The 25,326-nt window shown below is 49.2% G+C and overlaps 1 protein-coding gene across 4 annotated transcripts in view; it reads right to left on the bottom strand.

The window, feature by feature from the left end:
- The window catches only part of CAPZB (capping actin protein of muscle Z-line subunit beta), a 135,324-nt gene that overhangs the window by 73,024 nt on the left and 36,974 nt on the right, over nt 1-25,326 (bottom strand). The window contains exon 1 of one of the 4 annotated variants that reach the window (XM_058718872.1): nt 16,728-16,751. The exons of the other annotated variants lie outside the window; for them this stretch is intronic. Coding sequence (XP_058574855.1) covers nt 16,728-16,736 — 9 coding nt within the window. The 5' untranslated portion in view covers nt 16,737-16,751. Of the gene's footprint in view, nt 1-16,727; nt 16,752-25,326 lie in introns of those variants that run through there. 4 annotated transcript variants of the gene reach the window in all.

The raw sequence follows: 25,326 nt of genomic DNA, 5'->3' as shown, positions 1-25,326 counted from the left end.
CACTGCAGCCGCAGGGGCCCAGGAGGATAAAGACTATACCGTGAGCTTCACAGTACTCTCGCCTCATCTGGCATTCAGTCTGAACACATTTACCACAAGCCGCCAGCCAGCCCTCATAAATACGGGGACCGATGACGGAGGCAGGAGGGCGGAGGAAGGACCGAGTGGGGGTGAAGTGAAAGTAATCAGTGCCCAGGGGGCTATGGCACAGGAGGCACGACGAGAAAGGGGAGAAAGGCAGCCCAGGCAGACAGGGCAGACGACCGCACGCCCACCCTGAGAAGTACAGGCAGGGAGGCCGGCCCGATGGCTCAGAGGCACCGCCTCGTGCGTGTCCCCAACCTGCTCTGCCCAGACCAAGCGCAGAATCTTTAAAAGCCCTCCATCAACACACTAGAGTATCTTCATAAAATACACAAAGTGATCCTGGAGATGCCACATTGGCCTTAGTGAAATAGAACCCCCAAGTAGGACCGCCTGTGCCCTAGGTATGTTAACCACAGACGCTGTGGGGCGAGGACCCGCTCCGTACTTCACCACGGAACGAACACGTCGAGGTGGCTGGAGGCTGTTTCATTCCCAGGTAACTGATATGGCGTATACAGCAGGCTGTTTTTAAAAAAGAAGAAAACAAAACAAACAAATACAAAACCAACTTGTGCCCTGCTGAAGATGGTGATCAGTGACACTTTATTCTGGGACACACGACCGTCACTACTACCCTGCAAAGCTGGACAGACACACGTGCACACGCACATACTCTCACCCCAGAAATGGTAAAGCACTTGTTCTGTTTGGTGGAACATTCCAGCAACCGTGGGTTCCCCACTTGCGCCATGCCATCTATCTACGCCAGCCAAGGCCATAGTGACATGGGTCTGGCCTACTGGCACGGGAAGACGTTTTAACACCACTTAACGGGTCGAGAACGCAGAAAAATGTAGTTACTGCCAGAGAGACTTCTAGTCAACGTCCAGTTCTGCCATTCATCAACTAGAAAGAACCTTGGGCAAATTTCTTAACCCCTCCAAGCCTCTATTTATCCGTAAAATGGGACAGTATGTACTTCACACGGTTGTTGCAATGATTCACTTAATACCCGTGAAATTTTTAATATACAACAATATGTGTTTGGGAGTACTGTCTGTGTATGTGTATTAATACATGTTGTAAGTATCTTGACATTTTAAAATATAAATGTAACATCCACCCCACTCAACCTAGCCCTCAAGTCTTTCCGGCTGCTGTAAATTGGAGACACGAGCAGCTGTGTCTCCCCTCCCCCACAACCGTGCCAGAACAGAAAACCCTGAAGTATTCAAGTCAAACTAGCTAAAAGATGTAAACTAATGAGCCAAAGACCTAAACAGACACCTCCCTGAAGAAGAGAGGCAGATGACAAATGAGAATATGAGAAGATGCTCCACATCATTTGTTACCAGGGAGATGCGGAGAAATATAAACGAAAGCAGCGGTGAGATCCCATTACACCCCTATGAGAGCGGCCCAGACCCAGGACTCTGCCGACAAGGCTGTGGGGCAACAGGAACTCTGACTCGTTGCCGGTGGGAACGCAAAACGGGACGCAGCCACCTTCGAAGACAGTTTGGTGGCTTCTCATGAAGCGAAGCATGCACCTGCCATTGTATTCATACGATCCAACAACTGCACGCCTTGGTATTTACCCAAAGGAGCTCAAAACTTATGACCGTCCACACAAAAACCTGCACACAAATGTTCATAACAGCTTTATTCGTAACTGCCCCACCCTGGGAACAACGGAGATGCCCTTCCGTAGGTGAATGGATAAGCAAACCTGTGGCCCATCCAGACACCGAAATACTCTTCGGGGCTAAAAAGAAAAGATACCAAGCCATGGAAAGACATGGAGGAATCCTGAATGCCAAGTGCAAGAAGCCAGTCTGAAAAGGCTACATACTAGTGATTCCAACGAGGTGGCATTCTGGAAGAGGCAAAACTATGGAGACAGGAGAAAGACCAGTGATTGCCAGAGGCTGAAGGGGAGGGAGGGCTGAACACGCAGAGGGACAGCACACAGGATGTTCAGGTCAGTGAAACCACTCTGCACGGTACTATAATGGTAGACATGTGTCACTGTAATGTGTCCCAAAGCACAGACCGTACAACACGAAGAGTGAATCCTAACGGAAACTATGGATTTTGAATGATTATGATGTGTCAGTATAGATTCAGCAGTGTTAACTCTGGTGGGGAATGCTGATTTATAGTGGGGAAGGCCCTGTGTTGTAAGGCAGGGAATATACGGGCACTCTCTGTACTTTCTTGCTCAATTTTCCTGTGAACTAAAAACTGCTCTGAAAAACTACGTCTATTAAAAAAAAGCCGGGGCGAGGGGCGCCTGGGTGGTTCAGTCGGTTAAGCGTCCGACTTCAGCTCAGGTCACGATCTCGCAGTTTGTGAGTTCGAGCCCTGCGTCGGGCTCTGGGCTAATGGCTCAGAGCCTGGAGCCTGCTTCCGATTCTGTGTCTCCCTCTCTCTCTCTGCCCCTCCCCCGTTCATGCTCTGTCTCTCTCTGTCCCAAAAATAAATAAACGTTAAAAAAATTAAAAAAAAAAAAAAAAGCCAGGGCGGCTCAGTCGGTTAAATGTCTGACTCTTGATTTCGGTTCATGAAATCGAGTCCCATATCAGCACAGAGCCTGCTTGGGATTCTCATTCTCTCTCTCTCTCTCTCTCTCTCTCTCTCTCTCTCTGCCCCTCCCTGGCTAGTACATGCTCACACTCGCTCTCCCTCTCTCAAAATAAATAAACATTAATTTAAAAAAAAGCTGTGAACCAGTGTTTTCAACTGGGGTTGATCCTGCCCTCCCACGAACCCCCAGGAGACATGTGGCAATGCATGGCAGTATTTTTTCGTTGTCATCACAGGAAGAGAAGGCGCCACTGGCATCTAACGGGTAGGAACGAGGGATGCTTCTAAACATTCTACAATGCAGAAGACAGTCCCCAACAAACCTGGCCCCAAATGCCAGAGTCAAGTTTGAAAACCCTAATTTAAAAGTCAGTTGAAAGTCATTTTGGGGGACTGCAGACGCTCAGACTCTGATCAAAGTTAAGGCTCTAGAAAACTGCACACCCACAGAAACATTTTACACACAATTCCAATTCACAGACCACTCACAACCCCTAAAAACTTCTGGTCTTTAGAAATATTCTCAACTGGGTATTAATACTCTTCCTGAGAACAAAAAAACCAAAGTTAGATAGAAGTAAACCTAGCTATGCTGAAACCTTCATCCAGAACATACAGGAAGTCAAAAGCAATAAACTAGAAATTGAGCAGTGTATTATCTAGGAAGAGAAAGTCGTAACTTGGCCAGAAAAGAGCCACATGGAAAGATCGGGTGTCCACCCTTCCATGCAGCCTGCGCACAGCCTCGCCCCCGAGGGCGCCACGGCCCGGAGGCCCCGTCCTGGACGGTCCTCTGTCTGACTGCATCTATTTGAGACCACTAGAAAAACACAACTGCAAAATGGTCTAACTCCTATTTTGCATTAATCCCAATGAATCCTACTCGGAAATGTTTCACTACAAATTTCGAGGGCTGAGGACATCTGTCGTTAAATTAGGAAAAGGACCGAAGGCTTCCCAGAAGTGAAGCAACATGGGGAAGCTTAACGACAGCTTGTAAAAAGTTAAAATTAGAGTGAACCGGGGCCCTTCACCCGGGAGTCACCCCATACCCTGAGGGGTCCAAACAGGACACAGCACCAGAGAAGGAAGAGAACACGGATGGCCCGCAGCTCCGGGCAACAACGTGAGTGAGCCCAGAGACGCAGTGACCGGCTGTCAGGCTTGGGTTTCCCGCCCCGGTTCCTGCCCTTGACCGGCTTTCTGTGTATTTTGTGGACGCTCATCCCACGACTGAGTGCTCCCCATGGGCGGACGGCGCCTTCAAAGCCCAAAGTGCTCCCAGACACACCCCGCAGACAACACGCCTCCGCAGGTCTACCTCCCGCTGGCGGTGGTCTCCAGGCTGAAGGGCAAATAATAAAAGCACGACCACCGCCCCTCCCTCCGCAGAGTGCTCTGCCCATTCCATTAGTCATTCGATAACTACTCGAGTGTTTCCTAGGTGACAAGCACTGTTTTTGATGCTGAATGGTGAGTAAAACAAAGTGTCTTCAGGAACTTATGCTGTAGTCAAAATCTGCATGGGGAAAAAAAGATCTTTGTTAGGAAGAGTCTCTGTTAGGACGTCAAAGAGTAAGGAGGGGACAGGTACCCCACTTTAGGCTGGTAAGGTTCTACGGGATCGGACTACGAGTTCTGGGTATGTGTGTGTGGGGTGGGGGCTGTGTGTGTTTAAGCATATAAATCAAGCCAGGAAATGTTTCACTTTCTGCTCGTTTTTCACACGACTTGAAGAAAAAAACACAAAACTGCTTCAATCACCCTCCAACAAATAAAGCCACTGTTAATACAGAGTAGAAACAATTTTTCAGAATAACAAGCTGAATAAAACACTACAGCCTAAAACAAAAATCTCCTATGGAATTCTAAGACAGCCGCCAGGGTTGCCCATCATTTGCAAGCAGTTCAAACTCGGCCTGTAAAATGAAGTAAAAAGGCACAGACTGATTTGGAAATCCTCACCAAACAATTTATCCAGCCCCCAGGCACAGGACATGTCCCAACCTGTAAAAAACTCGAAGTCTAATTCAGTGAACACACCTATCCACAAAAATGAAAAAAGTCACAGTAAAGATGACACTAAGTGGTACGGGGAACCTCATCTTTTATCACTGGCTACATACAATACAGGCTAGGAGTGCACGAGGCAGGCATGGGGGGATGGAGGGGGAGATGAGGGCTGGGGAAGAGAGGCCCTGCGATAAATGGGTAAGGAAGAGGACAGCACAGGGACACGTAGGAGGAAGGAGTGGCACTGGGAGGGGACTAGGGTCTCATCACGAAGGGCCTCCGGTCAGGCTGGTTTCCGCCCACCGGGCTCAGAGGGCAGCAGTTTCTAAGCAGGCTCCAAGCCGGGGCTCCAGACCTCAGGTTCCCGGCAGCTGTGCCGCGGTCTACTTTGTAGAAAGGCTTCTGTGCCACGTTCTCTGGCCTCGCAAACTTTAAAATCGACTTCTCCAGAGGGATTAGGAGTTCCTAAAGATTTGTCCACAGAGGAATGACAGGAGCACTGCTGCGTCTCAGAAGGTTAAACAGATTACATTGTCCAAAAATGGCCATAACAAGCTCTCTCACCGGGCCTGCTCCTCTGACGTGACTTTGACACTCCTCCCTTTGAGGGGTGGAGTCTATGTACCCCCTCCTTGGAAATGGGAGAGCTTTGATGGCTATTTCTATCAACAGAGAATAGCAGAATTGATGCTCTGCGATTTCTGAGGCCAAGCCATAAAAGCCAATTCGTTTGTTGTTTTTTTTTTAACTTTTTCTGTTTTAAAAAATTTATTTATTTTTAATTTAAAACTTTTTAAAATTTACATCCAAGTTAGCATCGTACAATAATGGTTTCAGGAGTAGAATTCAGTGATTCATCCCCTACATAGAACACCCAGTGCTCATGCCAACAAGTGTCCTCCTTAAGGCCCCTTACCTATTTATAGCCCACCTGCCCAGCCACAACCCTTCCATCTACCCTCAGCTTGTTCTCTATATTTAAGAGTCTCTTAAGTTTTGTCCCCTTCCCTGTTTTTATATCATTTTTGCTTCCCTTCCCTTATGTTCACCTGTTTTGTATCTTCAGGTCTACATGTGACTGAAGTCATAGGATATTTGTCTTTTTCTAACTAATTTCGCTTGGCATAATACCCTCTAGTTCTGTCCACAATGTTGCAAATGGCAGGATTTAATTTTTTGATTGCTGAGTAATATTCCTGTGTGTGTGTGTGCACACACGACATCTTCTTTATGCATTCGACAGTTGAGCTCTTTCCGTACTTTGGCTGTTGTCGATAGTGCTGCTATAAACGTGGGGGTGCACGTGTCCCTTCGAAACAGCACACCTGTATCCCTTGGATAAATGCCTAGTAGTGCAATTGCTGGGTCGTAGGGTAGTTCTATTTTTAGTTTTTTGAGGAACCTCCACACTGTTTTCCAGAGTGGCCGCACCAGTTTGCGCTCCCACCAGCCGTGCGAAAGGGTTCCTCTTTCTCCGCACCCTCGCCAACATCTAGCGTTGCCTGAGTTGTTAATGCTAGCCATTCTGACTGGTGTGAGGTGCTATCTCATTGTGGTTTTGATTTTGTATTTTCCTGATGATGAGTGATGTTGAGCACTTTTTTCATGTGTCTGTTAGCCATCTGGAAAGACAATTCATTTTCCATCTTGAGTGCTGAACACTCGGACTTGGAGCCCCAAGCTTCAATGTAAACAGTTTGCCCTACAGCGGCCACACTGTGAGGAAGCCCAAGATAACCCACGCAGGAAAGCCACATGAAGGGACCATGAGAGTCACCAAGCCCCCCGATGTCCCCTCTTCCAGCTGCAGCTAGCTGTCTGACGGCAAGAGCTCAAGACCCCAAGCCAGAACCACTCACCCAAGGCCCACCTGAATTTCCTGAGCCACAGAAAGCACTGGACATAAGGATTTCTGTTATTTTAGGTCACTAGATTTGGGGGGGATTCTGTTAGTCAGCAATAGTAACTGATACAGAAGGACATCTCTGGTGACTGTGGGGGAGACGGTCTGACCAGAGATGGGACCGGGGGCAGGAGAGCCAGGACAGGAGCCTCTACAGCAACCAGGGCTGTGGCTGTGTGGCTGGAGAGAGGACAGTGGGGGGCGGGGGGGGGGGGGGGTCAGGAACTTTAAGAGGCAGGAAAGACAGGACAAGGGCACTTACTGGAAACGGGAGGAGGCCCAAGAAGTTGGGGACGGACCACCTGCTAGAGGACAGCGCTGTGGCCTCGTTCGCGTGCGTGTGGTTTCTGCGTGCCCTTTTAAAACACGTTGTTGTAATTTCAAGGACAAGCAGTGACTCCGACCGTGTGGATTTCTGAGCGGAAGTCCTGCTTGGCCCGCGCTGGTGTCTGGCCAAGGCCGATGTGCACTTAACAGCATCTGTCTGTACATAAACAACCACCCAAAGCTTCAAGGCCTTTACAGTCTTTCCTAAGTTCATCAAGACCTTCACGCGTTTACATTCCCGAGCGGCTTAAGTCAATTCCTGCTTCACAGACAGCACCGAGGCAAACTTCACCCAGGCTGATTTCCCACAAATTTATGGGGTCTAACTTGACCATGACTTGTATCATCTGTGACCCAAGAAGCAACTCTGTTTACAAGGTGCATCTCTTTTCTGCCATGTGGCTCAGGAACAAGTTGTGCTGGGGGCTATTTGGGGAAAGATTCACCAGCCAGACCAACCCACAACTCGTCTGTAGGTCACTCTGGAAAAGTGTCTCTTCCATTGACTGACTGCCCTCTGGCTGAATCTTCTTGGAGGGACGCACGGTGGTGAGGGCCGAGCGCAGAAGGACATGGCTCACCAAACACACACAAGCATTCCCTCTGGATGACTTTTCATTCCCACGGGAAAGCCCAATACCCTCTATCAAGCGAATCAAAGCCACAGTGAAAGCCCATTTGGCAGATCAAGCCTCCTTCCACCTTTTGGGGTCAGTGCCGCATATCATCACAGCCGGATCAATGTCATTTGCCAAAAACTGAGGAGAAAACCGCGCGATATAAAAACCATTTTACAGTGGCAGTGGCGGGACCACCGTGCTCTGGATCCCTCTGGAAACACCATGCCTTTACAAGTCTCCGCTCTACGAAAATTCTATCAGAATCACAGGACGGACTTCGAGTGCATCTAGGTCCCGCCCTCTCATCTTATGGACGAATAATGAGGTTCAGAGAAAGTCTGGCAAGGTCACACGGCCAGTGGCGAAGTCAGCACTTGAGCCCGCACCTTCATGCTGAGAGGTTTTCTACCACACCTCACGCTATCTTTCCACCTGATTCAGTTAGCACAACCGTGCGAGGGACGGGCACACACGGGGGACACAGGGCTGGACTAGTCAGACATGGTCCCTGCCCTCAAGGAGCTTGTGACCCAAGGAAGAAGGCAAATAGCAGGAAAGGTCTATGCCACTCTGTTCAACCCTCAGAACTACGGACACGTCACTCACCCCATCATCACTGAGGAGCTGGGAGCCCCTCCAATAACCAAAGTATCAACCTTGTTTTCATCCGGAGAGATGGTAACCCTTCTAAAATGTTCTACAGGGTCCGTGTGTTTACAGAGAAGACAAAGCAGTGAACACAGTTAAACCATCTCTCACTGGCAGAGGGTTCCTGGAACACAGCCCGGTGTCTGCTTTTTACATTTTTCTGATCTTCCGTTAGCTACACTTCATCTGTTACTTTTAATCTACTATGAGTGTGGAAACTGGAAACCTATTTTTGTTTAAAAACAAACAGACAAAACAAAAACAGCATCAACTCTGATGGAAGGAATAAACCACAGGTTTTTAACTTGGGGTACAGAGTCACTGTTCCACAGCTTGTGAGTGCCTTGACAGTTTGTAAAGGGGTGTGTGAAGGTACAGATGTGTGTGTATGGGTGAGAAAGGAGGCGAGGGTGTGTATGTGTGTGTCTGTGTGCGTGTGTGAAGGTAGGGATGCGTATGTACGCATGACAGAGAAAGTAGGGGCATGTGTGTGCATGAAGGGAGGGGTGTGTATGTATGTGTGGGAGAGAAAGTGTGTAGGAAGGGATGTGTGTATGAAGGCAGGTGTGTATGTGAGAACGTAGGGGGTGTAAGAAGGCAGATGTGTGGGTGTGTGCATGAGAAAGCAGGAGTGTGTTTAAGAAGGTAGAGGTGTAGGGGCGCCTGGGTGGCTCAGTCAGTTAAACGTGATCTGACTTTGGCTCAGGTCATGATCACCTGGTCCATGAGTTCGAGCTCAACATCGGGCTCTGTGCTGACAGCTCAGAGCCTGGAGCCTGCTTCCGATTCTGTGTCTCCCTCTCTCTCTGCCACTCCCTGCTCATGCTGTGTCTCTCTCTCTCTCTCTCAAAAATAAATAAACATTAAAAAAAAAAAAAAAAGAAGAAGGTGGAGGTGTAAATGTTACAAAAGCATGTGTGTGTGAGAGAGAAAGCGGGTGTGTGTGTGTGTGTGTGCACACATGTGAGCACACAGGTTTCCAAGGTTAAGGGTCCACAGCTTTTTTCAAAGAAGTCTAAGACTGTGAAGGCACAGATGTGATTTAATAACAATAAAAATTCCTATTCTCCCACTTCACCTGCAGGGTGGAGCTAAATCAGTCACCACTTCGTCCCTTGGAGCCGTGGTTTTTAAAACCGTGAAGCAGTGTGGCCTAGCAACGCTCTCTGTGCTGCGGGACCACCGGGAATGAGGCAGAGGGTCTGGTACAGCGTCTGACCCAGGAGCTCCCCGCAGCCCGTCCTCCTCAAGTGGCAAGAGCCTTCTCAGAGGGCAGAGCACATGGCTTACCTGCTAGGACTTTCACACAACAGTTTTGTGGGTGCTCAAGGGCCCTTTCCTCCCTGATTTTTTGCTCATTCGACTCAGGTTTTCCACTTGGGCTGCCAAGAGTCTCTAGCAAGGCAGGCGGAGCGTGATTTCTGTTTCCAAGTCATGAAGCACCAACAAAGGAGGGCAGACTCCTGCAACTCCCCGCCCCCCCCCGGTGCTCCCCGCCCTGTTTATGATGGAGCATGTGAGACCCATGGCTCCCCTAAAGCCGAAAAACAGTAAGCGTTGATCAAATTCCATATTCGCCCCCAAAAGATCTTCTTCTTTTTTTTTCTTTCTGTTCTGTACTGTTCTCTCCTTGTTCAGCTTTATTTCTGAAGCCCTCTGGCCAGGACAGCACCAAGGGGTATCTCCATCAATTCGGCTTTCTCTGTATTTACTGGTGTTCCCAAACCCGTCTGAGGCCACTGAAACCAATGTCAATGGGACAACCCCCAGAGAGTCCCCCAAACAACCTCGACTCCCCACCCAGCAGTGAGAATGTCCAAGTGCCTCTCTCCCTGGTATATTTATTCCAAGACAAAACTTAGCAACCCCTGCAGAGGCTCTGTGTCAAATACTACGACAGCCATCAGCCGATGTTTCCCTTAACACGTCCCTTCAGGGAGCGCGAGATCCCAAATGAATCACACTCAGCAGGTGGAGCTGTATCTTTGCTGTAGTGTGGCTTAAAACACTGGTTTGGGATATGACCGATTCAGTGTTTATAGTCCCCAAACCTCACAGAACACAGAACGGTTTCTCCGCAAAGATCAAAGTCTATCTGGTAAACTTGGTGGGATGGGAAAACTTCCCAATGCAGAGTCAGCAATCGAGTCCCGGAGGAGGCATGACTGGGCGAGCACATTCTGCACGGCAAGGCAGGGTCCCTGCTTAGCAAGGGGAGGAAGCACAGGTGCATGTGTTCTACCTCCCCTGTAAGGCAGAAAGAAGCCCTTTTCCTCCTGCAGCCTCCCCCTGTACCACCCCCTGCCAATACTCCAGAAAGCCTGCCCACCCCTGTTCCGTGCACAGAGACTCAGCTCCCGATCTGCCCTCAACTCGAAGGCAACTGCTGGTCGCTCTCTGTGGCGGCCAGGCAAAGCACAGGGGATGACTTTACGCAGGGAAACATCCCAGGTCAGATGACAACTGACAGGATCGCTGTCTGCCAGATTTCTTTCTTCCGCACTGCTCTTGGCTCTGCTCTCGAGCCAGCTGGGGAAGTGGAGCATTTTATCTTGGGCGTGCCTCCCTCTACCTCTCCAGATTGCAAGGCGCAGAATCAGAGAAACGGAAAGCTAAAGGGAGCCTGAGCAACCATCGAATCAGCAACTTCTTTTAAAAACGAGAAAAACTGAGGCCCAGACTTACAGAACTAATTAATGCAGACTTAATCAGATAAACTAAGTAGCAAATGAACCAAGACCACAAAACAAGTCTCTTCATTAAACAGTTTAGTGCTATCTGCTTACAGAGCAATCCTAAATTAATTCAAGACTGAGGACAGATTCGCCCCCAAAATCATCATCTTTAATAAAATTCTATATTATTAGAATCAACAATGGTGTTTCAAAGACTACTTATATATATCATCCATATAATTTTGTCTTCCAAATTAGTCATTCTTTATCAGAACATGAAGAACCCAAAATGCAGGGGTGCCTGGGTAGCTCAGTTAGTGAAGCATCCCACTCTCGATATTGGCTCAGGTCATGGTCTCACGGTTCCAAGTCATGAGTTCAAGCCCCGAGTCGGGCTCTGTGCTGACAGCACGGAGCCTGCTTGGGATTCTCTCTTTCCCTCTCTCTCCACCCACCCCCGTGCTCTCTCTCTCTCGCTCTCGCTCAAAATAAATAAATAAACATTAAAAAACGACAACAACAAAAAAAACAAAATGCAAACCAATTTCCAAAGAGAAAGGGCAGAGAACGGGCTTCTGCTACGGGCCTACTACGGACTGTAACTTACCCACATGGCGCATATGGGTTTTGGGAAAAGTCTCACCACAGCTCCATGAGTTTCCCCAGTTATAGAGAAGTAAACCAAGTCTCAGAGAAGTTAAGACTTGCCCCAGATCCTGAGCACTGAATGACAGAAAAGGACACAGAACACACAACACACTGGTCCGCCTCCCGGGACCAAACACTCTCTAGAGAATGTCAAAGGCCCAAACTAAAAAAAAAAAAAAAAAAAAAAAAAATGATTTCAAATAACTTTTGGAGAACGGCTTGCTGGCTCACAGAATCCTTAGGGTGAGTCTCTTCTCCCCAGCTGGGCAAGTCGCGAACAATTCTACCTACAACCAAATTCTGAAACCTCCTGTCATCTTGGATTACAGACTCCATTCTCACAAACACTATGGCCGACGTGTGGATTTCTCGAAAACGCTAAAACCTTTTTCAGACGGTTTCTCTGGTTGATGGTTTCCTGGACCCCTTTGTAAGATGTGCAAGGTGCCATTACCTATTGTCTCATCATTAATGCTTCACAGATGTCTACAGCCACTGCCCCGGCATGTTCCTGACTGGTTTCACGTAACAAGCTCTAATCCTTCCACTTTGTCAGCTGGTAGTTAGATGCGTAATTAGGGCCGATCCTGAGACGTCTTCAATCAAAGTCATACACGCTGTCCACTTCTACTTCAATGACACAAGGAATTCAGGAAGGCTTTCACAAAAGTCGAAGGTGATTAAAGCAGAACGTCCCAGGATTCCAAACATTAAAAAAAAAAAAAAAGTTTGGGAGAAACATCGTCCACATGTTCCCCAATGGAGGCTGAGAAAAGTAGACCCCTTTTTCATGGCAGGAACAGCCACCTACATAAACCCTCTCCCACACTGACTTATAAGATGGCCTGGATAAAATTTAACATTTCCCCGTGGGCTTTTGCCAGTAACACGAGTACGTGGTTTCCAAAGGTGTGGGGGAGACCTTGAGTCTAACTTGCAAATAGTACAGACAGACAAATCTTGATGGAAAAGCAAGATTTAAAGGAGCGGGAAAACTAAAGGCTCCATCAATCCAAGAACTTCATCTAAAAGGGGGCAGCACTGCCTTCTGTGCAAAGGGAGGCTTGAGGAAAAAACCACAATGCTTACCCATCAAGCAAAGCACTTGGCCCACTCCTATCCTGGGTTCCTGATGCCCTATCTCAGAGATGAATCAATACGGAAGACTCTCCAACCTCTGCTTGTCCTATGGAACTCAGGGGCAGCTCCCGATCAAGGCACCACCCTGTACACGAGCCACCCCGGGCACCACTCATCACAATACCGCAGAGTCCCGCAACAATGACCGGCCCCCTGGCACTCCCAAATACGTCACCAAAGCTTCCATATGCTTTGCTGACAGTAAAGTACAACGAACATTTTACCAACCTGTGATAAATCTGCAAGTCTAATCTAAGTCCAGTCTCAAAGCTCATCCCTTCTGGTTGTCAGGACTCACTAGACAGAAAGATGCCTTAAAAATGAAGTCCTTCTGGCTTCAAGATCTATGACCTTCAAGACAAACACACCACCTTGCCGGTCAGAGGCTGGCACAAAGGACCTTGGAAGTTAAGACAGACAAAGGTGTACATCTTTCACCTGCTTCTTCTGAGTAATGAAGATCTGGACAGGTCTTTCCCCTCCTTCAGCCTCAACTCCGCCATCTATTAAATGGGTACAATAATAGTACCTGCCTTGCAGCACTGTTTTGAGGACATCAGAAAGAATATGAAAAGAACCTCGCACAGGTCCTGAAATACATTAAGTAACTCAATAAAGAAAGGTATCATCACCGTCCTCTTACACAGCTTTTAGTTCCAGAGGGCCCAAGAATCGAAGTTCCTATGTGGAATTAAAGCGCACGCGCGCACACACACACACACACACACACACACACACGCACGTTTACATAATTAATATTACCGGAACGTGTACAAGCGGGTAGCCCTGGAACAAGAGCTTGAGTATCAAATCAGGGTCAGGCCACTCCTTTTTGGTTCTTTTGGGCTAGACGAAAAGTGATTGTTACGAGTGAAAACTACTCCCCCATCTACACACACGTTTCCTTAGGGCTGGTGTATATTGTCGCCAACAAGACATTTTCACAAGTCCAAACCTTCTTTTCTTCCACCCTCAACGGAATGCTAAGTGCTCTGTCTCAAGAAACTTGGTGTGTGCGTAAGGAGCTTAAAGTCCCTCAATGAGCAGAAAGAACTAAAGAAAGGGAAGCAACAACTTCCAAATCCGAAATCTCTTTCGGACGACCAGGAACTACACCCGAATACCGCACGGCACCGTGATTATCACCTCTCGCGCCAGCACCGCAAGCAGGGCTCGGGCAACCACAGCCTACAGATACGATCACCAGTAGCAGCTCTCATAGTTTCCACTGAGCAGTGACGCCACGGCCGGCTCGGACCCAAGGGATCAGAAGGCATTCACAATAATAGCTAAAACGTATTCGGGCACTAAGTGATTATATGCCAAAATCTCATTTCATCTTAACAACAATCCTAGAGGGTCACTACTGGTGTTATTCTCAGACGTGGAAACTGACGCAGAGGGCGTGGTGACGGCGCGAAGCAGGGACGCAAAGACAGGGCTCTCCGACCCCACAGCTGGAGTGCCCAGGCCCTCCCCGGCACTACCGTCTGGTAGCCAGGCACCTGCTGCCACCACCATGCTCTCTCTGTGGCCTAAGAACCACTGCCAGCTCTCTGTTGCCAAGTCTCCGAAAGAAGGGGAGCAGGTTATTCACCGTCCTCTTCTGCCAGCTAGGCGGCAAGCGAGGGTGGTGATGGAGCGCTCTAGTTAAGGATACAGGTTTTGTGTTGCTGTTGTTTTAAGTTTGTTTATTTTTATTTTGTGAGAGAGCAGGGGAGAGGGAAGGGGACGGGGACGGGGAGGGGGAGGAGCAGAGGGAGAGACAGAATCCCAAGCAAGCTCCGCATTGTCAGCATGGAGCCCGGCATGGGGCTTGAACCCACGAACTGTGAGATCATGACCTGAGCTGAAATCAAGAGTCGGACGCTTAACCGACTGAGCCACCCAGGAGCCCCAAGAATACAGGTTTGAGAAAGGTCATCTGCACTCAAATCCTGGGTACATCAGGTTCTAGCTGTGTGACCTCAGACAAGTTACTAAGCTCTTCTGAGCCTCAGGTTTCCCAACCTATAAAATGAGGGTAGAGTCAGTGCATACTTCACACTGTTATTTTAAGGATCAGATGGGGGGTATTCCTTATTACAGCACTTAGCACACACACACGGAATGTAGTCACTGCTCCCTAAGTTTTCCATGACAAGTCAACAGAGTAGAGGAAGCGGGGAGCGGGGGTGGGGGTGGGGGAATAAAAGGATATGATCTAAAATTTCAAAATAAAGGTCTCTGTGGCCTTCCGCCAACCTCTAGAAAACAGCGCTGGACTTGTGCTCCTGCAGCAGGGCAGTGACTGTGAGCCCAGGGAGTGCTCTGGGCCTGCAGGGCCCGGTGGCTTCACCGTCACATCACAGGAGGGCTGGCTCAGGCTTGGTGGGCAGGGCTGGGCCTATTTCAGCCCATACCTCCACCAAGAGGAAACCCAAGGATGGGCCTCTACGGCAGTTCTTTGGGAATCCCAATGCCCGACTTCTCAGAGGTGGTTTCCCATTCCGTGGCAGATGAAGTGGTTTCTCATCCAGACGTATAAATCCACTGACGGCTTTCACTAAAAGCAAAGAGTCTGTGACAAAAGACCTCAAGTCGGTAAGGTCTTCACGAACGTAAGAAATGTCACTGTGGCCCAGGCCAAACACGCTCACAGACCTGCTTCTAAGAGCAGGCAAGGGAGAAACTGAGGACAAGGTGCTGACCGACTCAAGGGCTGGGGTGTAATTAGCCTATCCACCTCTATCTAGCCTGCACACTCTTCACCTACGGGTGAAAATTACGGTCAAAGCCGCACGGGGTGCAACCGAGGCCCAGGAGACACTTTCCTAGATAAGGTTTCAGAGCGGGGTGCTTGCTACGTTCTACTAAATAAACGGTAACGTCAATTATTGCCTGTCACTTGGTCACATGAATAAATACAGAATGCAGAGTCGGCCAGCCTAAGAAACTTGTGCCCCTTCTGCACAGTCTTACAAAAACTTGCCACGGAATGGGGGATCTCTACGACTGGAAAAGCGATCAGCAGAACCCAACGGGCAGTGAAACTCACTCCAGGCGCTGTCACAGCAAGAACCCCTTCTCGCATTCCCAAGCTAGGAATGCATTCTCCCCGTGCTCCCACCAGCCCAGGGAAACCGAATGAATCGTCTACAAGGGACCCCAGCAAAGCCAGCCTGAAACTCACCAGTGAGAGAGCTTCGCAACACAGAGAGAAAACATCTTTGCTTTAGTTTGCCAATTTTCTGAGCTCATAAGTTCCGTGACCACAGTGAAGGGGGAGGCACCGCAGGAGAGCTTAGAAAAGTACAGGGGGCTTGTTCTGCGAGTTCTCTTTGCTCTGACACGAAGGTAGAAATCAATTCACTTTCCCCTTCTAACCCCTGAGTCCCAGGAGAACCATCGTGTTCGGATGGCCTACAAATGCTCAGCTTTCCGGCAGCGCCCCAGACAGGGAACGCAGCCATCCAAGTATTGTTCTTACCTCCCACCTCCTCCTACGTCAGGGGAGGGGAGCGGAGGGGAGCGGGCACATGGTTCCGAGGTCACGCTCCTCACTTAAAGGATCGTGGGAATGCTTATGGAAACACTTGTGACAGCTCTGCCAGCTGGAATCCCTGCTTCTAAGAGGCTGGAACGCCAGCGAGTGCAGGATCGGACACGGGAGGGAGGCGAGCGCCAGGAGGCAGATGCTGGCGATCTCATAAAACAGACGGCGATGACCAAACTGTCCCCTTCAACGCCGCGTCACTTTGCGTGCTCCGATTACACCTCAATAAGGTTGGGAAGAAAGAACAGGAGAGAGAGAGACAGCCGGCCATTCTTCCACCCCCTCAAAAGTACACTGCTGCCCGACAGCTTGGGGAAAGCGGGTTTTCGAGAAAATTCAATTAGGACGTAAGCTTAAGGAAACCCAGAGCATGCCGAGCGAAAAGAGTTTCCCAAGCGTCTCAGGGCCGAGCGGCACACCCAGGTACCTGGAAGACTGACCACTGAAGCCTCCCACTGCTCTCTGAGGAGCTGAAGTTCAGACAGGGCCCGGGGCTCACCCACGCTTACACGTGAAAGCAGAACCCAGACCCAGAGCTGTGCTACCTTTTCCATTTTCCTGTGCCCCTTCCTGGTGAGACTCAGCACAAGAGGAAGTGGCCGTGTAAGACTGTCCAAGTTAGGAGGTCCGTTCTCAAACACGCCAAGTTGTTCAAAGAAGGTATTAACACAGATGTCTGCCCGACTCCCCACCGGAGGCTGCCAGGCCCTCCAGAGCCTTCAAGGTCACCAGCGAGGACACCCCGCTCCCTCTCTTGTCGTTTCCCCGCATAACCAACTGCAGGCAGCTGGTCATTGTTGGGATGTCCTCTGACTGGGGAAAATGGCTTAGCTGATTATCACAGAAAGAGTAAATCCAGGGCAAGGGGGCAGGGTTAGGAATCGTTTCCAGTGATGGAACAGATCTACTCATCAGCCAGGATTCTTTCTTGCAGGATGTAAAAATCAGCAGGTTCCACCAAAGACCCACAGAAGTCCAAGGAGGTATATGCAACGTGGTGGCACATCTGGGTGAGAGAGTCCTGTGGGAAAGAGCCCTTCCGGCCTCGGGCAAGCCCACCAGAGATAGGAAACAACCTGTCTCTTGGAAGGGAGCCTCAAAACTTCCACAAAGTTTTATTGGAAAAGTGAGACAGAGGAAAACAGTGCCCATTTCAGCAAATTTATTATGAGTTATGAATTTGTATTTGTACAAATGTAAGAAAAGATAGTTATCAACTAGTAAAGTCTTTGAGTGAAAGGTCTCTTGTTGTTCAAGAATCCAGAATGTCAGAGTTTTAGTGACCCCCGAGTCCCCCGTCCCCCTCACAAACCCCCTTCAGCCTCTGCCTGGTCATCACCGGAGGGGACAACTCACCGCCCATTTTCACACAGCAGTCCTGCCCCCCAGAGCCATCCCAAAGACGTGCAAGGTCCTGGCCTCATGACATCCCTTCAAATACGTGAAGCAAGCCCTCACACACTTGTGTCCTCGCCCAGAGAGCGGCTCACTCCCGCTCAACACTGCCAGTGCTGCCTGGGTCCTGCAGAGGACACAGTTCTCACACCACTCTCCATCACGCACTCCCCAGGGTCAATTCCACTGACTCAGGCAGTGTTTACTACGTGCCGCTCGGTTTAGATTGGACTCCCCCTAGCTGCAGCCCTTGGAGTTGTTCTATTTTGTTGTTTGTTGAGGGAATCAAGGTCCTAAAACAAGTACTTCCTTCGGCGGTCTCCCCAGCTGCCATCGTCACATCCTGAGCCTGGACGTGAGAAAGCACACCAGGGCCAGGCAGGGGGGTGCTACCAGATTTTCCCTCAGCTAAAGGAGAAAACACACACGTTACTGACAAGTCCAATAAACTGCTCAGAAAGTACTTCCAAGCATAACCATTCAGGAAACGTTTTAATAAAAGATACATCGTAATGAGTATGCTAGAAACAGAGGTTAAGAAAGTGTAAAAACAATTTGCTCTTGGGGTGCCTGGATGGCTCAGTGCGTTAAGCATCAGACTTCAGCTCAGGTCCTGATCTTGCGTTTGGTGAGTTTGAGCCCCGCGCGGGGCTCTGTGCTGACAGCTCAGAGCCTGGAGCCTGCTTCAGATTCTAGGTCTCCCACTCTCTCTCTGTCCCACTTGTGCTCTCTAAAAAGACAAACAATCCGCCCCCCCCCCATAACCCCAACAATTTGCTTTTGTATGTAGATCGAGCATTTCTCCCGGAACCCAACCCTAGCAGCTCAGTCCAACCTTCCTCGCAGCCAAAGGGTGACTCCCAATCCAGCCTCGGGCCGGCTGTTCTGGATGGCAACCACTGGATCCAAGCTATGTTGCTGGAACGTGTGGTTTGTACACTAATGAAGTGGCATCAGCAGACATCCACGCTGAGGTCCCCGAGGTGGGGCGACTCAGAATTAATGTCCCAAATAGAGCTCTGAACGACCGAATCCCCGATGGCTTGCCTTGCATCTTCTTGGCTGTGCAGCGTGCGTGTCCAATCCAGAACGGGGGACACATGGCACCCGGGTGACCTGGGCTCACCAGGAGTTCATCTGCTCAAGGACTTTGCCCGGAAGTAGAGTGAGCGGGCGAGGCGTGCTCAGGAGCGCCACATTTCCTGGGGACTCGGTTTTGTTGCCCAGCCAGCCCGGGGGGGGGGGGGGGGCGAGGACGCTCTGTTGGCCCGGTGGGAGCAGGGTGCAGCGCATACACTTAGCTCCATTCGCTGGGCTCCCATCACGCCTATAAAGAACGAGTCCCCAACCGGAGGGTGGTGATGGGCATGCGCATCCCTCCTGCACAACATAACACCCGGCGACTCACCAACACACTAGGAACTCAGAAGTCTAGCACTGCTTCAGACCCTCCCCGCGTGCCCGCCCCTGCCAAGTGCCACAGGCAATGGTGACGCTGGGTGAGGGGCAGCCCGATGGGGACCGCAGAGCAGAAGGCAGAGGCAGTGTGCACAGGGGCCCTTCAAAATCGTCAGGGTGGGTATCTCCAGATGGGGCTTTGTTATCTATAAACTTTGTGATTTCTAATTATAAGAGGCAGGCACGAGTGTGTCAGCACAGAACAAGCTAGAGTTTTTACACTTAAAAAAAGTTTTTAAACTGACAATTTTCAAAACAAAAACCAGCAACCAGTCGTCATTCAGAGTATGGTACAGAGAGCAGCAAAAGTCTATTCTCAGAATGGTCACCCAGATTGCTCATCAAAATTAAACTCGGTGGGGGCACCTAGGTGGCTCAGTCGGTTAAGTGTCCGACTCTTGATCTCAGGGTTGTGCGTTTGAGCCCCACGTTGGGGGTAGAGATTCCTCAAATAAACAAATAAACCTAAAAAGTTAAACCAGGTAATCTGATTCAAAGGGGAGGGTGGTGTGGGTGGGTATAGATACAAGATTGGCCATGGGACAAGCCACTGGTGCTATATGCTTGAAATTTTCCACAATAAAAAGGGTTTTGTTTTGTTTTACAAATTTAAATCAGGCAACACCCCCTCGCATTAAGCCCCAGCTGCCAACTAAGCCAGGCTCCGAGGCCTATTTAGCAGACATTAGGCAACTTTCTCCCACTTGCAGTAGGGCCTGGGAAGCACCCTCTCCACCCACCTCCCCAGCCAAGGGGGGTACAAAAGGAGCCCTGCGCAAAGCTCTGCAGCAGCCCAGGTGCTTAAAGGACTGAAAATCACAGGGTCCTCAAAGTCACCAGAACTCTCCAATCTGGAGAGCTCTGCTTTCACTGGCTTCCTGCGACGATGCCACCGGGCGCTCTAGAATCTCCAACTCTGGTTTGGTTTTAGGAAAGTTCCACTGCTTCTGGCTTTAGCTTGGCTCCCTCTACACGCTATAAAAATACTGCTTCCTAGAGCTGCAGTTACTCACAGCAACTGCACTGAGAGAAGTTGTCATGATCGGCGTTCGTTCCGTGAACAAAGGGCAAACAGGTACATGGCTAGCACTGGTTGGATTTCACGCCCTTTCTCCCTCAAAAAAAAAGAAAAAAAAAAGCCTAATAATTATATCCTTCTCTACGACGATTTAAAAAATCCATTCCTTGGAGCGTCTGGGTGGCTCAGTCGGTTAAGTGCCCGACTTCTGATTTCGGCTCGTGATCTCACAGTTTCATGAGTTTGAGTTCCACGTCAGGCTCTGCACTGACCCCACAGAGTCTGCCTGGGATTCTCTCTCTCTGTCCTTCCCCTGCTCACATTCTCTCTCAAAATAAGTAAATAAACTTAAAAAAAAATAATAATAAATAATAAAAAATACATTCCTTATTTTAAAATAAACAAGATACCATATAACAGAACCACATTAGCATCACCAGACTCCGGGTGGAAGAGACACAGAAGGTTGCTCGGCTCAATTCTGGATCCATGGCTCCTTTAAAGACTTTATGAACCAAAATTCAAATAAGAACCCAGATGTGACTCTGGGTGCCTCCAACATGCCCAGCACTTCACAAGGAGGAAACAGAGGTGCAGGGAGGCTAGGTCACCTGATCAAGATCACACAGTACAGATGTACTGGCTGCAGCACGGGTGTCCCTAGTTAAGGACGATACCAGTCCCTCTGGAGTATTCACAGTTCTGCCCCTTGTGAGGCCAGAGATGAAGTGACCCTCTCCACAGACAAATGCACACACACCACAGTGTGGATAAGACAGCTGGTGGGGTCACACACGTCTCCCATTCCCAGACATCCCAGGTTAAAAACCTCGGTTCAGACTTTGGATCACGAAAGGGCTTGGGCCAGAGAGTCTCCAATGAGAAGGGGACATCCAGGTAACTGGCCTCGCCTCCCCTGGAGCCTGCAGGATCCCAGAGTTGCTCTCGAGGTCCGTCTGCATGCTGCCTCCTCCCCAGCCCTCGGTAACTCTGGCTTGAATGGGACCAAAAGTCTCTTTGGGCTGACCCTCTTAAAATAAGGAAGGCATCTGCTCACCCATCTATGTAAACAAAGCTTTACTGCAAACTAAAGATGAACAAAAAGGGATTCTTTACAGAAAACACAAGGTGCCTAAGCCCTGTCTAGATCACGAGCACGAGATTTTGTGAAGGTAAACTCGATCCTGGCTCCCATGGGCACGGCTCTTCCGTTTATCCCCCTGCCACTTTCCACCTCGCACCTCAATCCGACATAAAGCCACCTCCTAGAAATCTAAACCCGATCCTTGGAGCCAAATAAATAATTTCAAGGAGCAGGTGACACAGAAGAAATCTAGAAAACAATTTTGCAAACATAGCTGCAAACTGGGAGAGAAACATTTTTCTTCCATGTACAAACCCCTTGACCCAAGGGTTTTGCAAAGGTCTTACACAAAGCTTTTACACGTTCGTTCATTCATTCCACATTATTTCCAGTAGCAAAAAGTAAAACTAACCTTAACGCTCAGTGTACGGGAATTACGGGGAACCATTAAATGAACCACTATATGATCATGGACAAGAAGTTTGCAACAGTGTTGTAAGTTAGGTGAGAGAAGGGCTTCTGTGATGCCGGTACAAACAAGCAAGGATGAAAAATTTGAAATACGAAAGCCAGATTTTAAAAATATGCTCAGAGAAAACCGGGGGCTGGGGGAACCAAACCCACACCAAAGTAAAAGTGGTTTTATCCATGAGGGGGGATTTCTGAGAACTGTTCGTTTTTTATCCTCTTTGTACTTTTTGCATTTTCCAGAAATGAAATACGTACTCTCCCTCCCCTTTTTTTTCTGACTGTAAATGTGATACAGGCTCTCTGTCAAAAATTCAAGCATTACAGAAAGCAGGAAGCCCCCCTCCCGTCCCATCACCCAGAGGACATCACTCCCTAAAGGTAACTCACACTAATCACTGGGCTTCCATTTAACCAGATGTTTTCCAACAAGCACTACTTTAAGAATCAAATCTTTTCCTCAGAAAACCATCCGTATGATCCCATATAGGCGAACCATCCAGAAAGAAGAAAAGATCAGTGGTTTGCCTGGGGGCAGAGAGCGCAAGGGATCTTTCTGGGGGGGATGACAATACTGTTAAATTGGACTGTGGGGACGGCTCTGCAACTCTAAATTTACTACCAAACTTACAAAACTGAGCTGCACGCTCAACGCCAGGGCAATCTGTGCTATGTAAATTACACCTCTGTAAAGCAGTTGCAGAAAAGGGAAACACGACAGGGGCAGAACCAGAGGCCCCTCGGGGGCGGCTGTGCACCCTGCTTCCCTCAAGAGAACTTGCCAAGACCAAGTGGTCGCAGCAGAGGAAGCTGGTGACCTCTCAGGAATCACTAGACAAACCTCCCGCTCACAGAAGCTCGTCAGATAAAGTGCGAGAGCGAGCGCGGGGGGCCAGAGGTCAGTTCCACTGGACACAGGACACAGCGAAGTCCCGGCCCTGAAAAGCCATTCATAAGGGCGGGGGGGGGGGGGGGGGGGGGGGGCTGGACTGCCAGGCTCTCCTTAATGACAAGTGGCGGTGGAGAGGGAGCACAGGCCCAAGGGGCCAAATACCACACGGGGTTCAGGATGTGCTGTGTGTACGAAAACCGAGAACACTGCTCTCATCCAACAGAAGCTTCAAAGCTGCCTCGACAAGATGTCACTCCCCGGAAGTGGTCAAAGGTGAACAGAAATGGGCCAAAGTGGAAATGGGGAACAGGACAATGAGCCATGTGGAGGAGAAGGTGAGTGGAGGTTCATATATTACAGAAAAGGCACACAGAACAGAAAAGCAATCTGGATGCTGGAAAGGACGGAAATGAGTACAATTCTTTTAGAAAGTAATTGGCAATTATATGTCAAAAGCTTTTAAAGTGGTCACACCCTTCTAGGGAAAATGATGATAGTCTGTCACCAACCATTACAGTGTTTGCAGAGAAAGTCCTTTAAAACATGGGAAAATGATCTATTTTATGTTAAATTAGCACAGTTGGATATAAATATTTAATCTCAACTAAGGGAAAAAAAAAGCCAATATCCTGGAGAGAAACAATACATGAAAATATTATGTGTTTTCTCTGGGAGGTGAAATTAAGTGATTCTTTTTCTTTTACCTGTTTTTTCGAACTTTCCAAATTTTTATTTTTCAATCTCTAAAATACCCACGATCCAGCTGCCGACTGGATTTTTTTAACTTTACCCTCTAGGGTTTGCACTGTGCAGAAACTAGGCTTTGTTTTCCAAATATAAAATTCTAATGCTGAATCTGCTTTTCCAAATTACAACCCACCGATCAAAAAATGACAACCCCCAGGGGGCCCCCAGGCGGTGTGCATCCCAGCCCTCACTGAAAATAATCTCTACTAGAAGCATGTAAAACTTCTATCACCCTTTGGGACATGAGGATTTTGTAGCTGTTGCTTTGTTTTCAAGCGGGAAGGGGGGAAAAAAAAAAAAAGAAAGAAAATTAAGAAACTTAAGAAAAACGATGGATTTAAACCTTAGCCTAGAGAGACAGGGTCACTGGGCAGGCCCAAGCCTTGTCCTTGAGGGAGCCCAATACCACCTAAGAAGGGAGCTGGAGCCACAAGACCTTCGTGCCTTCTTAGAAGTGTTCTGTGGACACAGCAGTCCAGCTACATGATTTCAGCTGGCAGAGTCCCTTAACAGACATGCCCCCGGGATGCCACCCCAAGGTCAGGGGCAGAGCAGTCTGGACAGAGCTCAGCTGAGACCTGGCAGGGCAGGGCCCAGCTAACTGGCCCCAATCACAAGCCCCTCGGCTCGGAGGCCTCAACCAGAACGCTGGGCCACACTGATGAGCCGGGGCCACCAGAGCAACGGGCAGTTAATTCAAGTCACAGCACAAAGTTTATTTTACATTTAAGAATGAGAATAAGTTTGGGGCGCCTGGGTGGCTCAGTCGGTTAAGCGTCCGACTTCGGCTCAGGGCATGATCTCACAGTTTGTGGGTTTGAGCCCCACGTCGGGCTCTGTGCTGGCAGCTCAGAGCCTGGATCCTGCTTCGGATTCTGTGCCTCCGTCTCTCTGCCCCTCCCCCACTCGCACTGGGTCTCTCTCTCTCTCTCTCTCTCTCAAAAGTAAATAAATAAAACATTAAAACAATTTAAAAAAAGAATTAGAACAGGCTGGACATTAGCTCTCTAATTAGGACACTCTCCCTTGTATCCTAAGAGCTTCCTCCAATGTGGGAGAAAAAAGGTAAAGACAGAGCTAACACGGGCAGTGGACTCCAGCCCCACACGGGGTGGGCTTTTCTTTGGGAGAGTTAAGAGCCCGCCAACGAATCAGCCAATCGAGTGTTAAGGGGCCCTGGTCCGCGGACAAGGAAGTCAAATAATCTCCAAGTAATCAAACAGAAGATCGGGTCTGCCCAGCCCCGTTTCAGCAGCAAGCCGTGCCGCTGGCAGGGAGAGGCACGCTAGGGCAGCTCCAAAGGCGAAAGTAAACATCCAGAACACCCTTCTCTCCTGGCACTTTCCATCTCTCAGGGGGTTTTTCCTTTGCAAGGCAGAACTTCCACTCCTAGTTGTAAATCAATTTGAGTGCGCTGATCGCCTCTCCTCCCTCCCACTCTTTAGGGTATCTGATGAGTATCTTTCTACTCTCTCTGCCCCCGAACAAGATTGTTTAGACACCGAAATGAATGCATTACTTCCCGCTCTGGCAACCTCCTTAATCCACAAGGCTCGGAGGTAGAGACCCCCCCTCGTTTTCCCTCTCTGAACCACAAATCAAATCCTGGTGGCAGTTGTGACAACTCAGACCCAAGGAAGATACCAAGTGCTTTGCCACCCCTCACCTTTCACAAATGCTTTTTTCCTTCATTCGACTGCAAATGACTCGCGTGCCAAGTGGCCTGGAGACCAGACCAACTCAACTCAACGTAACTCCCTAATCTGTAGCAAGCTGTCACTGGCCAACACATTTCCTGGGGGGGCTGTTTTCAGTGTGTCTTCGTTTAATCACTGGCCTTGCTCCGTCCAAAAGCCTCTCCTGCCCGTGTGCCATGTGGATTCCATTAACTTGGCTATTTACTCTCCCTGCCGCCTCCCCCTCAGCCTGACAGTTAAAGTTTCCACCCCGATGGCCACTTAGCCACCTGTCGCTCCTCTTCTGCCATCCAATCTGACGTGAGTGTCACCTCTCTAGGTTCTGGGTCACATCTTCCGGGCTGGCTGTGGCCTGGGTGGGAGGACCCTGCATCCCGGAACTGTC

This window comes from Neofelis nebulosa, chromosome 2 (genome assembly GCF_028018385.1).
Source record: "Neofelis nebulosa isolate mNeoNeb1 chromosome 2, mNeoNeb1.pri, whole genome shotgun sequence".
In the NCBI taxonomy this organism is placed as follows: Eukaryota; Metazoa; Chordata; class Mammalia; order Carnivora; family Felidae; genus Neofelis; species Neofelis nebulosa.
This window is presented reverse-complemented; position numbering and strand designations above follow the sequence as displayed.